At 42.8% G+C, this 16,838-nt stretch overlaps 1 protein-coding gene across 2 annotated transcripts in view; it reads right to left on the bottom strand.

Annotated features, from left to right (window-relative positions):
- Nucleotides 1-16,522, bottom strand: part of BCAT1 (branched chain amino acid transaminase 1) — a 119,106-nt gene extending 102,584 nt beyond the window's left edge. The window contains exon 1 of one of the 2 annotated variants that reach the window (XM_030213861.1): nucleotides 16,324-16,522. In XM_030213861.1, the coding sequence (XP_030069721.1) occupies nucleotides 16,324-16,329 (6 nt within the window). In that variant the 5' untranslated portion in view covers nucleotides 16,330-16,522. Of the gene's footprint in view, nucleotides 1-2,303; nucleotides 2,408-16,323 lie in introns of those variants that run through there. The other variant, XM_030213859.1, reaches the window with a different exon arrangement.
- Nucleotides 16,523-16,838: the final 316 nt, after the last annotated feature.

Below are 16,838 nucleotides of genomic sequence, written 5' to 3' on the forward strand. Positions count from 1 at the left end.
CACAGAAGTCCCCTCACACAACTGCTCCGGACCGCATGGAAAATTTTGCACGTTAATGATAGGCACTCTTTTCTGAGCATTGCTCAGAATGCTCATTTTAATACTAATCATCTCGTTGTAATACATTTGCATAGGATTATCATTGCCTGCTACCACGATTGGAAAGATGAACGCAGAACCCCTTTGCGCATTACTCTTTATAACATACACTAAACTGGGTAGAACCAGTCAAAATTGAACACTCCTTGCATAGTAAGCTTTGTGCATTGTCCCCTCAGTCTCTAGTTTCTGCTTTCCTCTGTCTTCTCTTAAATCTCCAGGGCCTCAAGTCCATCTGATACTTCTTTCCCCCATATCTTCCTCACTTGCTCTCCTAAACCCATCTCAGACATTGATCGTTACCTTTCGGTTTGCTTCTGTTTAATTATTTTCTCTCGCTATCCACTAAGATTTCACTCCTCCTCCTTATCATCTGTTCCTCAATCGCACTATTTTTACTACATCTACCTACAGCTTTTCATTTCTTTCCCTCATCCTAGCCACCATTCCCCATATTTCTAATTTCACTCTTCCCCTCCCCCCATGTCTAGCATCTCTCTTTCTTTCCAGTCCCTTCCATGTAGCAATTTCCCTCTCTTGCTCTCTTTTCCTCTGTCCAGTGTTTCCCCCCACTCACCCTATCCCCTGTGCCCAGAATTTCTCTCCTCTCCTCCCCATCCCTTCCCTGCTTTCAGCAACTCCCTCCCTTTCTCTCTCTATTCCTTCCCTTTGTTCAGGATCTCTCCCCCCCCCCCCCCCAAGCCCAGCATCTCTCTCTCTCTCCTCCCTGTGTCCAGCATCTCCCTCTTTTCTGTCCAGCATCTCCCCCTTTTTCTCTCCCCTTCTCTCCTTATCTCATCCCTTTATCCAGCATCTGCCTTCCATCATCCCTTTTGTCTCTGAATTCCCACTTCCGGTATCTGCACTCTCTTTCCCTATCCTTTCCCATGTCCAGCATCTCTAGTCCATTCTTATGCCCTCATGTCCAGCATTTCCCCTCTATCTCTCTGTTTCTTTCCATGGCTAGTATCTCTGCTCTCTCTCCCTATATATCCCCCTGTCTCCACATGCTCTCTTATGTCCAAAATCTCTCCTCTGTTTCTCTATGTGCTTCTGTCACCTTTGCCCCTGTGTTCAACATCTTCCTATGCCCCCCTGTCCAGCATCTCCATTCCATCTTCATTTGCCTCCCTTCCATCTCCCTAAATCCTCCTATGCTCAGAATTTCCCCTCTATCTCCCAGTTCTCATCTCTCTTTCCTAATGTTTTTAAATAGTCCAATAAAAAGGTATCACATACAGCTTGATTGCTGACCCTTATTTCTACACATTCAAGTGGATTAACATGACAATTACCATTCTCTGCTCTAAACAGGAAGATAAACAAGAAACTAACAAATTATACAGCTGGGGGAGGGGGAACCGAAGAAGGAAAAGACCTTATGAATTAGAAAAAAAGGCTTAAATAGATGTTCCTACTTAAGGAAGAAAAATGCATCTGTCTGTATGCCAGAAGGAATGCAATTAAAGAAAGGAAAGCTACTCCAAAAAATTCTTTACAGGTACAAAAAGGAAAAAAAGAAAGAATGGGACTCAACCAGGTGAGGATTCAATGTGGGGAGGGGCGGAATCCTTTGAAAAGCGGGAGAGAACTTTATACAGAAGAGATCAAAGAAAAAGGTTAAAGAAGTAAAATGGCTCTTCTTTAGAAGGAGGGAGCGAGAGAGAGAGAACAAGGCGTGGAGGAACATCATTCTTCTACCAGAAAATAGGGGGACTGCTTCCCCAAATTAACATTAAAGGGGAAAAAAAAGGTAAACTCGGTCAGAAACAGAATGTTATGGGCAGCAGGATACAGAATTCTCCTGAGACAAACGCTAATGCAGCAAAGCAAAGTAGAACCATAAATAAATATTTAAATTATGAGGAGGCGGGAGGTAACAGGCCAGCAGAAAACAACCCCCCACCCCCCCTCCCCGGCCAATAAACCTTTGTCTCCATCGAATAACCGCAAGGGAGCAGGGGCAGGAAATCGCCCCAAAATATTACAGGGAAATTGCCACTTCCACAAGCATGCCAGGTAGAGCTGTACCCCTTCACCATCCATCACGACTCCGACCTGAAAAGCTGCAATATCTCCATGGCTTTGATCAGTTGCTTTAATGATCTCCTTTAGTGGCGTCTTTTATTACGATCAACGGAAGTCACAAGCCTCCCGAGAGACGCCTAACATCGAATCCGGGAAGAAGAGGGAAACCATTGTACCTTACAATGGAAGGCTGCTCCTGGATCTGCCTTCTGGCTTGCCATGATGAAAGCGTAGGTACTGTTTCTGCTTCAGATCCACACGAGATTGCTGGTTGTTAGTGGCTGGGGCAGGCTGCAAAAATGGTAGCCACAAGGTTACACAACAAAAACACGTCCGTCATGGAATCTGTCACAATAATTTTCCGTCTTTAGACTGCATTGTGTTGGAAATATCCACGTGTTTCTCCTCCTCTGTCACTTATAACAGGAGAGGCGGGTGTTCTTTTAACCTAGCAACTGCACGTGTCCATTTCTATACAGAATTAAAAGAATAAGCTGCGACATAAATATATATTACACCAATATAGTACTATTTTTTTTTTATTGTGAATATTTTAAACATATAAACTGGGACTTAATAGAGTAGGGCAGTGCTATTCTTAAGTGTATGACCAGACCAGCTAAATTTAAATAGAAGTGTCATTCGGAAACAAATTATACATTTCAAGTCCAGTCCAGCCCCACTACGCACTGTATATTATGATATAGACAGTTTGCAAGCGTTATAATAAAATATTACTTTTACACGTTTACTTTCATATTAGGGAATGGGAACAGCAAAACGTCTCAACTGGCTACTAATTACTTCACTAAAATGCTGGAAGAAAGATCCTAAGTGAACTCAAGAAAAATATCGATCCACAGAAACAACGATATTATCTGGTAAAAAGAACGCAGTCAAATTAATAAAAACTATTATTAATGCATCATTAAAAAAAAAAAAAGCACTGGATGACTGCTGATGGGGGGGGAGGGGAGGGGAGGAGGAGGCTGCAATATCAGAAGATGCATTTCATGCAGAAGGAAAATGCAGCATTAAGGAGTTGCAGGAAATGGGTTTGCACCAGAGAACAGCCAGCCTTGCTGACTCTGTCTCCAAAATTGCTGCCCTCAAGCATGACAGAACCAGCACTGATGGGCAGATGATCAGAAGCAAATGCAGGCGCTAGGGGCTGTTAGCGCCATACTAGCGCCTGCGTTTGCTACTGCCCCATGATCAGCGCCCCCGAGCAAGTGAAACAACAAGCTTGCAGGCTCTGAACGCATTTAGCATGCAAATGCATGCAAAACAGGGTTGTTAGCGCAAGTAGCATGCAAATACATGCTAAACCTATTCATTCCCAATGATCAGTGACCAGTGCGCCAAAGATGCACTGGGCAGGGCTGGACGCTGCCCTTATGGTCTGAAGCTCCACCCAGTGCATCTCAGGATGCACTGGGCAGGGCTGGGCGCTGCCATTTTGCAGGCAGCGCCGATGGAAGAGGAGGGAGGCCACCACAGACAGTTCAAATGTGGGCAATCAACTTTGGTTACTCACAAGGAATATGCATCAGAAACTCATGTAAATTGGTTCCTAGACTCATTCAGTCTTAAGCAATCACAAAAAAAAAAAAGCAGTTCATCACCAGCTTCCAGACTCCCTAAAGCTACCCTCCATCTCTCATGTGTCTTTATTGTAACCCATCTTGTCTGATGCTTTTGGCAGGCAAAGGGTTCTTCAGATCCCATTCTGGTGGATGGGAAGCCAGAATTTGAGGTGACGGAGATTTTGAGGTTCAGAGTATTCCACCAGAATGCAATACCTAGTGCACTGGAAAAATTTCAGTCTGAAAACAAGGTTCTGGATTGGTTCATATCAAATGTAAGACTAGAAGCCTTATTTTTTTTCCTTTTGTTTTAAAATAATATCAACATAAACACACGCTCAAACCTAAAAGCTACTTATAAATTAGTGGTCGTCAGATTCATCATCACACATGAGAAAACCCTCCTTTATGTCAATATGCTGTTTTTAAAAGGCATAATAAATGTACTCACTGTTTCTCCATATTATTAAACAATCCAAAAATAGAGCAACAAAAAAAAAAATCTTATCGTTCTCCAAGGCAGTGCTATGTTTTGCAGTTTCTGCTTACTCAGAGATTATCAAATTAGTTGCTCTCTTCATAAATAATTTAAAATGACAGAATCAAAGTTAATGCAATTACACATCACAGTTTATTGTGATTTCTGAAAACTTTTAATGTCAAGTCAAACAAAACAAGAATAGGCCTCTACGTCGAAACAACAGGGGAACAAAAGAGGAGTAGAAGATGACACGAATGACAATCAGCCTCGGAGACGTTATCAAATACTTTATTGAGAAAGCACCAGTAGAAACTGACCTGACAGGGGCCGTGTTTCGGTGGACACAGCCACCTGCATCAGGGGTCAGAAATTTGAAGTGTGTAAGTGGAAAGAATGGACAAATAATTGATGCACAATCCACTGGGTGTCAAAACAATCAAGGCAAAAACCTTTGTCAAAATAGATGGAGCAGTTGCCATCAGCAGTTGACAAACAAACGAGTGAGATAAAAAAGATATATCAGAATTAAAAAAGATTCAAAGAAGGGTGACCAAAATGATTAAGGGGATAGACGTCCTCTCATATGAGGAAAGGCTTAAGAGGTTAGGATTCTGATGGGGGATATGATAGAGGTCTCCAAAATACTGAGTGGTACAAAACAGGTAAAAATATACAATCAATTTTTTACTCTTTCAAAAAATATAAAGACTAAAGGACATTCAAAGAAGTTACATATTACTACCTTTAAAAAGAACAAGAGGAAATATATATTTTTTTAATACAACGAATAGTTAAGCTCCAGAACTCATTGCTAGAGGATATAGTATCAGCGGACAGTGTATCTGGGTTTTAAAAAAGTTTGGACAAATTCCTGCAGGAAAAAAGTCCATAATCTGCTGTTGAGACAGACAGGGAAAGCCACTGCGTGTCCCTGGGATCAGTAGCAGGAATCTTTCTACTATTTAGGATTGTCAGGTATTTGTGAGCTGAATTGGCCACTGCTGGAAGCAGGATACTGGGCTAGATGGACCATTGGTCTGGCCCAGTATGGAAATGCCTTTTATACTTTGCATTGTTATTTATTTATTTATTTATTTATAGCATTTATACCCCGCTCGATAGCAGGTTCAGTGCAGCTTACAATGTATGCATACAAAATATAGCAGAGATAACACAATGTATGGGTACAATAGTATCCTAGAGGTAACATAATGAATGGGTACAAAGTAGGACATGGATAACACAATTGTATAGAGAAGGGTAAGAGGGAGAGATGTGAGGGGAAGGAATGAGTTATGGTAGTGTTAGTGGTGTGGATTAGTTGGGTCATTTGGGTAGGCTTGTTTGAAGAGGTATGTTTTCAGCAGCTTTCGGAATGGTAGATGTTCGTTGGTTGTTCGGATGTATCTTGGTATGGCATTCCAGATTTGGCTGCCTATTACGAAGAAGTTGGATGCGTAGTAAATTTTGTATTTGAGACCTTTGCAGTTAGGAAGGTGAAGATTGAGATATGTATGAGAAGATTTGGACCCGTTCCTGGCTGGCAGGTCGATTAGATTGTTCAAGTAACTTGGACATTCTCCGTAAAGGATCTTGTGGATCAGTATGTGGACTTTGAAGTTTATTCAGTGGAGTTTTTCATGGTTTGTTCAACTGACGTATATCTGTAATTTGTACTAATGGATCCATTTAATAAAACAAATTTCATATTTAAAAATTAGCCTCAAAAAATGTGCAACAACTGTGTGTACATTCACTTACTTACATACACACCTGCTTGGAAGTTGGTATAAATGTATATTCAAATGCATGTGTGTACTTCATGACTGCACCTGTGCTCTATCCAAATTCCTTCCTCATACATGCCTAGCCTCAGATTCTATAAAAGTAGGTGTGAACATTCTTCATGACTGCTTAACAGTATCTGCATGTAGCCACTGATGTAATTTTGTGAATGCCCTTTTCCTTGGGTAAAACAGAATTTATATGCAGAAAAAAGTTTATAAAATGGCATTTTGGTAGCCTTCCTCTAGACCAACTCCATACTGTTTATATATTCCTGAATGTGCAGTCTCCAGAATTGTACACAGTACTGTAAATGAGGTCTCACCAGAGACATACACCAGCATTATCATCTCCTTGTTCCTCTTGGTCATTCATCTCCCTATAGACCCAAACACCATTCTAGCTTTTGCTGGTGTCTTTTCTGTTTGGCCACCTTAAGATTATCACATATAATCACTCCCAAGTGCTGCTCCTCTTTCATGCGCAGAAGTACTTCACCCCTATAATGTACTGCTCCTTTGGGTTTTTGTTGCTCAAATGCATGACCCTCCATTTTTTAGCATTAAATCTTAGCTGCCAAATTCTGGCACATTCTTCAAGCTTTGCTAGGTGCCTCCTCATGTTATCCACACCATCAAGGGGTGTCTACCCTATTGCAGATTTTGGTATCATTAGCAAATAGGCAAATCTTACCAGACAGCTGTTCCACAATATTGCTTTCAGAAATGTTAAAAACAATTGGACCAAAAACTGATCCTTCCACAGAAGTCTTGCAAGGTCACTGCTTGAACTCTCGGCAGCCATTTTGAATCAGCGCCGAGAGCAGGAGAGGTCCACAGCCACACTGGGCAGGAATTATGGGGTTCATTCCTGCCCTGAAGACACCACTAGACCACCAGGGCACTACAATAAGGTACTGGAGGGGAGGGGAATGGAGGGGTAGTGAATGGAGTCATGTGGATGGAGGGAAGCTGGAAAATTGGGGAGGGGATATACATGGGGGAGAAGAGGGAATCTGGCTTTCTTTTGAGGGAATCTGGCTTTCTTTTTGGGGGGTCAAAGTAACAGGGGGCGAGGTCATGTGTGAAAGGGAACAGGTCATGGTATGAAAGGAGCAGGGCAGAAGTACAACAGGGGGCATGTCTCCTCTTTTTCCTTACGGCAAATATGGTAACCCTACCTGGACCTCTCTAACCTCAATCTGGCCCTATCATTTATACTTTCTGGTTCCAACTCCATCCTTCCCAGCTCACTTCCTCCCACGGCAGGACTAGTGTTCTTAAGGTGGCTCAGGCAATCTGAGGGACTATTTTTAAGGGTGAGGGGCAGTGTTCTATAAATCTCCTCACAATGGGATATGTGTTGTCTCAGAAAGTTTGCACCAGGCCCACTTTCTTTTTTATTACTATTGTAACAGAAAAATAAAGGCAAGATGTTTTTCTTTTGATCTATAAATATACTATTGTAAGTAAAAAAAGGTAGTTGGTGCTGATTTCGGCTCTGTATTATTCAAACAACTTCTGAATTTGACTCCTGCAACACCAGTTCCATTAAGACTTGTTTGGAATTCATTTTGAGGCAAATGTACCAAGTAGACTGTGTGTGTCTTGCAGCACTAAGAAAACAGTAATATCAGCAGCAATAGGATTAAGCAGTGTTGCACACCCATTGAAAAAATGATCGGTGCTATACATCTAAAGCTAGCCCAGTTCAGTGAATTTGAGCTCACTGGTTTGCTTCACCACCTTTTGCAATTAATCAGCAAGGCATTTTACAAAATGAATAAAAGAGTAAACACATACACCAATAGCCGATCGGAGTTAAAAAGAAATAACCTGGTGATGCAGAAAACACACAAGCGGTGCCACTGTGATAATGAAGAGAGAGAGAAATTACAACAGAAAGGGGGCTCAAACAGCAGAGAATTTACAAGCTGCAGCCTCCCATGACCCTGTGGCCTGACCTCCCCTGGACATTTATCTCATCATACATGTTAGCTATTCAACATATCCAGATTGTCCACAAGCCTGGGAAACAAGCCAGATCTTAAGGCTACTTTTGAACTTGGCATGCTTTCCAACATTAAGCTCAAATGATAAGAGCGTTCCACAAGGAAAGGGTTAGGAAGCTGAAGGAAATATGCCAAGTCATCAAGGATCCTTCAATAGGCACAGAATGGGAAAAGAGCTCTAGTGAATCAGAATCCTTGATGTTAATGTTCCAATATTTAATTCAAAATTTTCAATAAATGAATATTTATTTAGTTAGAGAATTCTTTAATATACATGAGTTAGGCAGTTAGTATGCAGTAACAGCCAACACGCAAACCTGGTATACGCTTTTGCAGTATTTTAGCAATTACTATGTGCAAAACTGTGCATTAATAGCATTTTTTTGCTAAAGGGTGTAACTAGTAGGGATGTGCGGGGTTATGAGTATAGAGAGATTGCAACACTTACCACATGGTTAGCTCTGAACCAGCTACCTGCTCCTAAATAGGAGGCAGCAAGTGGTTCCACATTAACTGCTACCTCAATACCACACGCTAAAGGAATTTTAACAAGGTACCCGTATTGAAAAATGCAAGGAATGTCCCCAATAGTTACTGCATTAGTTTTGTGGTTACAGAAAACCCATTGTAGCTCAAATAGGCACTGTCCCCCTGATATCCAAAGCTATTTAACCAGCCAGGAACAGTTCCTGGCTGATTAACTAGGGTTTAAGGGGCTGATAGTCAGGCTGTGGGAGGCAGCCCTGCTAACTCCTGCGGTTGACGGTGAGCCTGGATATTCAATTCCGGCCCATTTCTGGTGACCAGCATTCAATATCTGGTTTATTTTGGGCTGCTATAAACTTAGCCACTGAGTCCATATTCTGTGCTGGCTGGCTAAGTTCATAGCAGCCCAATTTGGCCGCGAAACTTAGCTGGCCAGCATCTGAATATTTGCGGCTAGCTGGCTATATCATGCAATTTAGCCAGTTAGCTGTTATGCACTGCCTGCAAATATTCAGAAGAAAATAGCTGACTATCCCCCACTGAATATTCGTAGCTAGTCAGTTAAGTGCTACTTAACTGGCCAGCAACCCATTCCTGGCCGGTTAAATAACACTATCAGAGGGTTAAGCACCTAACTGCAGATATTCAGCAGGAGATAACCGGTTATCTCCCGCTGAATATCCCAGTTAGTGGCTAGCCATTACACAGCTATATCATGTGACAAAGCCAGTTAGATACGGATATTCAGCGCCGAATCGGCTATGTTGAGTGGTCAAAATAGGCCGCTTAAATAGCAGGCCTATCCTTAACCACTAAAAAGTTAACCGGTCAGCGCTGAATATCGGCATACCCAGTTAACTTTATAGCAGGCAAAATAAATCCGGATATTCAATGCCGGTCGCTGGACACAGTGCGGCACTGAATATCCGGGTTTAACGCCGGCGACGGACAGCAAACACGCTGCCCACCCCAGCTGAATATCAGGCCCTGTGTATTTACAGAACCAACAGAACATCCATGATGCACTAGCACAGAGATTCCTGGTTATGATGACATAAGGGAAAAGCAAAAGATTAACGTGTTCATAGCACAGCAGCAGGCATGGCATTAGACAGACTAAACAGGCCTTGAGGTCCTTATCTGCCTTTATTTTCTCTGTTTCTGTGTTATTATATTGGCATTTTTTTCCCAAAGCAAATTAATAGTCTTAAGGTTTTATCAATCCTGTTACGTATTTTTTCCTCAAAAGATCATAGCTTTATAGTGAAAAGAATCTGAGACAACTTTTCTTTTAAAAAGTTAGTCAGTGTTATTATCATTTCATTTTGTTTTATACAAGTGTTTGCTTTTATCAGCTGATGATTAGCTAACTTGAAAAAGTTTACATAATAAAATTGAGTTTTGATTAAAAAAAAACATAAACAGCCTTGCCTGATATCCTTGAAAAATTGCATTGAACAGTATCAACTGGTAGATTGCAATAAACTGGTCAATCATGGAGCTTCTGACAGTCACTCTCAATCCATTTTGAGTCACAGGAGTGGTTGCTCTGTCATAATCCACTCACATGACCTTTCCTCTTCCAGAGCACCATCACAGGGCATGACTGAAAATGGCTAAATTAACTTATTCCACAAGCACAGCTGCTGTGAAATTCAGGAATGCACATGGCTGGAGTTGTTCCCAGAGCTGCTGGCAAAGGAACCAGTGCTCATCTGTGCTGTAGGAGGACCCCATCCTTCCCCTGGCAAAGCAGCACCTCCTAGCACCACCACTCTCCCAATGGAGTGTGCTGAGCTGTGTCAGAGGACCCCAACCCCACTGAAAGGAACAGTGCTTAGCCATACCACAGCCAATGGAAGGAGAGAGAATTTGCATAAAGATGGGGAGGAGGCAGACAGAGAGAGAGAGAGATAAGGGAATGCTGAGAGGCACTGCTGGTTATGTGAAAAAGGAATTAGAGAATGTTAAATAGATGCAAAGGCCTGTCATGTCCAGCCCCTTCTGACAGGAAGTTTGCATCGGAAGGGTGGGACATAGCAGTGCATGCTGTGCACTCAGTTTTTAAGATCTGCAGAGTTGCAGCACTGGAAAAGGGGAGAAGGGGAAAAGGCCTAAGCAACTCTGACAAGGCTAAGCTAAGGGAATTGGTGGGACAGTTGCTGCATATACATAGGTGGTTGGTGATCCAGCTGTTTGGGAAACTTAAGGTGGGGAGGGATTGGGTGTGGCACAGCAATAAAGGGAAAGTGGAGTTACTTTTGAGCACAGTAAAGAAGGACCCGTTTCACTGTGTCTCTGGTGCAGATGCACCAGCAGCCTTCCACCTGTTTGAATCTCTTCATAAAGGTGGTTAATAAATCCCAATAAATAAATAGTACCTCTGTTACTGATGATATTATGTATACTGGATACTCTCCAGGGAATTATGTGTCAAAATGACACAATATATTTAATGGAATAGTATTTGCAGAATTGTGGAAAAAATTTGGCCTGTCTCCAGAGGAAACATCTCCGCACATTTTTTTTTTTTTTAAATACCACTGCTAGTTCCAGGAACCAGCAGCAGTAGTGAAGGTGGTAGCGGAAGACAGGAGAGAAAGGTTGTGGTTGGGGCTGGAGATGCCTTTTATACCAAGCATCTAAGTGGATGCAGCAGGGGTACAAATACGGAAGGCAAGTGGAGATGCTGAACTATGGTGGGGGTAGGGAAGAACTGAAGCTGAACACGAGGGAGAATGGCCTTGAGCTGCTCCTGAGGGGTGCAGGGGGTACAGAGCTGAAGGTTCATCTAGGTACCCTTGAGCCAACCATGCCAGACAGTCCTTCAAAACTAGATTAAGGAGCACTGCTTTGGACCAGTGCTTCTTAACCCTCTCCTGGAGACACACCGAGCCAGTTTGTATTACCACAGTGAATATGCATGACACAGATTTGCATACAATGGGTCTCCAGGAAAGAGCCTAATGCTTTCTCTGGCCCATAAGTCAGAATGCCGAATCCTGCCTCTTGGGTATCAGAAGACCTCAGTGATGAAAGAAATGCTGCCCTGCTAATTGACAGAGGACCCACAAGAGTCCAGAGCAGTGTTTCACAAGCTAGTCTTGGAATATTTTCTAGTCAGTATGATTTTCAGGATATCCTCAATGAGTACACATGAGCAAGATATGCATACAATGGAGGCAGTTCATGCAAATTTGTACCTCGTATATTCATTGTGGATACCCTGAAAACCAAACAAACACATTGAGAACCACTGGGCTAGGCAACGCTCCACGACCAGTTTGTAAACAATGACCCCAACTTCTGGAGGCACACCTAGCTGTTCAGCTTTTCGGGATTACCCAAATAATATGCATAAAATGAATCTACATACATCTGGCAGGGCCAACCCAACCATTAGGCATGATTCAGCAGTCACCTAGGGCAACAGCTTGTTTGGGGAGGGGAGGGGGAAAAGCAGGTGTAATCAAACCAAAACAATGGGTTCTGACAACCAGACAAAGTAAAAGAAAAGAGGGGTACTTTTATCAGTAGGAAAGGCTGGTGTGGGAACGATCATGATTGCTGGGAGGCCTAAGGGGCCTGAATTGGTGGAGCACAAGGCTGAAGGTTATTCTAAGACACCTACCCTTGCACTAGCCCTGTCAACTGGTCTCCAGTATACGAAGATTTATCTCAGGCATATCCATTACAGTAATCCTGAAAACCTGACAAGGATAGGTCTCATAACCAGTTACACAGCAGACCTTTAATTTGGGAGGGGGCCTGAGCCTAAAGTGGGAGGGGCACAAAAGTTTACCCCATCCTCCTGCTCTCTGTTCTTGCCCTGTTTTCTGTGCTCCTACCCTGAGCTCCAATTACCTGAGCTGGGGGGAGGGCAGCCTGGCAATATGTTGACACTTTCCATGGTGCGCTGCTGCACTGGGCCCTTCCCCCACCACATATGCCCGGTTTTCACAAACACTAAGCATGTGCGGAGGGAGAGGCCATGGAAAATGCCACAACTGCCAGGCCACTGGCGGAGTACCTATTCCACTAGGCTTGGGAACCCCTACGAACCAGAGTAGCAGACAGTGCCACAATTTTGGGGTGGCCTGAACCCAAAGTGGGGGGAGGGGCCCAGACTCCCCCTGTGGCTACACCACTGTAATCAGAACACAGACCTGGCTGATTGAAAAGAGTCTGCCAACCATTTCCCTCTTCAATTGTTGTCGTCTAACAAATTCACCGTCTCTGTGTTTTCAAGTGCATACTGGTATGGTACCTGCTGTATACTCCAGTCTTATTTTCTGTTTGCTCTTTGTCCCAACTCTTCAAGTGCATGTGCTCTGTGGTGTTTGTTTCCTTCTGTGCTGTGGGCATGGTCCCATTGTTTGCAATAGAAAAGCATGTGTAGTGTGTCATTGTGTTTATTTCCATCTTTCCTAGCTACATTTTCTATCTTCCCTATTTTGAACAGTCTGTCCTTATTTTTAACTATCTATCTTACCAGACATTTTTGTTAGCCCCCTCCATTCTGAGCTTTATTCCCAACTTCTCTTTTGCCCTGACTCAGAAGAGCATGCCCCCAGCTTCTGCAAAACGCTGGTATCTTGCATGTCGTGTATACCATCTGCATGTATTCATGCATTCATTGGAGTAAAGAACATGCCTCCTACTGGAGATTTAATTAGTTGCAATACGTTCTTTGCCACCTTGCAGCTACTGATTTCAGTATTGCCTGGGAGAAAGCTTAAGGGCTCTGTTTACTAAGTTGCGCTAGCGTTTTTAGCGCATGCACAAAATTAGCACGTGCTGTGTAGGCACCCATAGGAATATTGTGGACACCTACGCAGTTAGCGAGCGCTAATGGTTAGCCCGTGCTAAAAGCACTAACGCGCCTCTAGCGCAGCTTAGTCAGCAGGGCCCTGAGTGTCTTTTTTGATGTTTTGCCTCCAAACAGGTAGAACGCTACCTTCTTACCCTCTCGATAAGTAATACACCACCAATAACAAACAAAAGGTTACTTTTATGACAGCAGATATTAGTGAAAATGCAGAATTTGGTTGCCACTTGTAAAAAGGAGACCGAGTCCCCTGTCAGTGAAAAAGACATAAAATATCTCCATAAATAGAATTAATTTAAAACATACATATACACGGAATTCAAAGTAAATACACCCTCACCCATCCCAAATGCGTCAGTGGCTATGAATTCAACATACACTTGATCTTTGGGAGGAAGGATGTTCAAAGAACAATGACAAAAGTCTCCTTCGCCCTATTTTGAACACAAGCTTAATAAATGCTATGCCAAAGAAACCATGTAAGTGGAGAAAAATGAGTTTTCAACACAAAGAATCCCAAATTATAGTTCTTCCCCCACCAGTAAGTCCTGGAAGATGAGCAGATTGACTATGAGATAAAGTACCACCATGGTCACCCAACTACAACATAAGTAAAGAGGCAGCCACCAGACACATTTCTAAATTGTTTTAAATCTGCAACAGGTGAAAATGGACAGTAAGTAAAAAGTCCGGAAATTACTAGAATCTTCATATACAGAGTGCCTAGGATGTTACCTATATCAAAACCCATACGTTTGGAGACCTCACTACTATTAAATATTTATATGGCACTACAAAGTATATTCAGCACTGTATACGTTCATAGAACAGAAAGTCCCAGCTCAGTGCAACTTACATTCTAGTTGATAGATAGACAGTAAGGAGCAGTCATTGTTACCAATGTTTACAGACTGTGATTATGTATGTACATCTGTAACCTGTTCTGGGCATTATCAGTAGAGCGGGTTAAATATAGGAACAACTAACTAAATAAATAAATAATCTTCTGTGTTGCCCCTCCCCACCCCAGTTTACTACATTATCAATAAGAGGAAGCTGAGGCCTCCAAATAATGTCCCCATCTCACCTCTGACACAAGAATCAGCTCAAAGTCATAGCAAGAGAAATCCCAATGCCATTCTGCTCGGTCTCTCCTCAAGTCAACCTTAAAAACAGTACTGACTTTCCCCCTCCAACCTCCCCATGTGACCAGACCTATCCCCCCCCCCCCCCCCCCATCCAGTGTGACCATGTCTCTCTTTCCCTATATACCATCCTATCTCCTCAGCATCCCTTTTTGTTCCCTCCTAACACCTTGTAGCCCTCTCTCCAGCCTTTCCTTCTGTCCTGCATGACTAGGTCCCCCTCTCTTCCTCTACTTGCTATGTCACCCCCCCTTTTTTTTGCTTTCCATCTATTCAGCACCCCCCCCCCCCCCATTGGAGCTGACTCTGTGGGTGCTTGAGCACCCCCAATATTGAGAAAATTCCTTGTATGTGTCCAGGGAGGGGTCATTTCCATTGGGCTTAGCACCCCCAATAATTTTGAAAAGTTGACTCCTATGCCCCCCCCCCTGTCTACCAGACATTCTCACCCTATTCTGCTCAGCATCCCTCTCTACCTTCAACTCCCATTGTCTAGCAGGCCACAAATCCCATGCAGTCTAATGTAACCAAAACCATCTCATCTCCAGCCAGTACTAGCTTCCTGGCAGCCAGATCAGGCAGCATTTCCTCTAGCAGCCAGTGCTCTAGGAGTCATTTTCTTCCATTCATTAGCTGTACTTTGTGACACACCTCTCCTCTGAACTTGCAGCAACAAGCAGGCAACTGTTTCCAAACATCTGGAGGGCAAAACAACCTACACCAGGCATGCAGAACACCACAAACACACTGCAAGGAGGCAGTAAGAGCTTGTCTCTCTTTCTCTCTCCTTTTGGTGGGTCTGCTCACTCCAACTGAGAATATTGAAGTGCTACAAGCAACCTCTCAGGCCAGGTGTCTACCTGGTCTAGTGGAAAATCCAGTTCTGATTGCTATTACATAAATTAATCTGAATAGTTAGAAAAATACACAGGCACTTTTCAGGAATTGTCTCCAGTTCAATAGCAGGTACTGAAAACAAAAAGCAGCCACCTGCCGTTAGCTTTATAAAACACCACTTAAGTGTCATTCTTGGTACCATCTACAGCAGCATCCACTCCCGTAAATCATCTTGTGCACCAAAATTAATACCATTCTTCACGTTAATCACAGAATACCAAATTTAAGAGTCTGAGGAATGAAGGTAGGAGGCAACAGTGTATCTCCAAGAAGCTTGAAAGATCAGCACTGTTTCCACATTGTTTAGATCCAAACCTCTGCCACAAAGTCAGTAAACTGATCTGGCTGCGAGTGTGACGTGTGTATTCTTTGTCCTGAAGGAACTGAGAAGGAAGCAATTGAGCTGTGCTTAAACTACAGTGTTTAAAAAGCAAAAGTTTAACTACGTAGGTGGCTAGGAAATCAACTGCTGTTTCCGTTTCCCAGAGCACCGCTAGTCTCTGAATTATTATACTTATTTTTCCATATTTCCTACATAAAATGCTTTTGCATGCATAATAAGACACTTTCCACTAGGCTGTATTTTTGTGCTGAAAGTTGTCCATGCTGGTTACACGCCGCCGCCGAGTACCCTTTAAAAACAAACTCTCATTCTGCAAATTGTATTTTAATAATGGAAGTGACCACATAAGCACCAACACGCAGCAACCAGTTGCATGCCTTCCTTTTTCCTGTACTTGTAGTTAACTAGAAGGGCTTCTTCCTCTGCAGTCAGTTGAAAAAAAAGCCCAAAATAAAACCAGATGAGGGCTACAAACTGCCAAACCGCAGGGCTAAGGTAGGTCAATAAAAAAAATCAGACACAAAGTGCAAAGCAACACAGAAACAGCTTTCCGTTTTGGGAGACTCAATCAGCCACTTTTCCCATATGGTTCATTAAGGCACACGTACAAGTCAGAAACGTTTTGAATAATTACCTTCATAACTGCAACAAAAACCTATATCCCGTTTCACTGCTGAATCTCTCGAACTGAAGTTCAGCAGTTAAGAGCTTTGAGCTGATATCTTCTGATTTATCCAGGCAATGGTACACGCTTGAGAACTTAATGCAGAGCCAAAAAATTCAGAGCCCAACTAGTTGTGGACACGTTGCAGCCTCCTTCGAGTTTCTGTATGTGCGTCTTCCTCATATAGGATTATGTACCGCCTCTGCTAATCTGATTGCATCAGGAGGGGGTTGTACTTCCGAAATACCAGTTTTATAACACGAAGCAGAGAGAAGAAAAAGAAGAGCTCACGGGTTATCCAAATACTAAAAGCAACTGATGTTTTGAAAGCAAAGCTTGCATTTCTATTTATCTATTTGGAAATAAAACAGGATCAGGAAGCAATTACAATTTAAAGGCACTCCTACACTTCCCCATACAAATAAAACCCTCGAGTGAGCAGCTGGTATGCCAAATGTTGGCACGAGTGTTTTCATAGTTTAGGC

The sequence above is a fragment of the Microcaecilia unicolor genome, chromosome 9 (assembly GCF_901765095.1).
Source record: "Microcaecilia unicolor chromosome 9, aMicUni1.1, whole genome shotgun sequence".
In the NCBI taxonomy this organism is placed as follows: domain Eukaryota; kingdom Metazoa; phylum Chordata; class Amphibia; order Gymnophiona; family Siphonopidae; genus Microcaecilia; species Microcaecilia unicolor.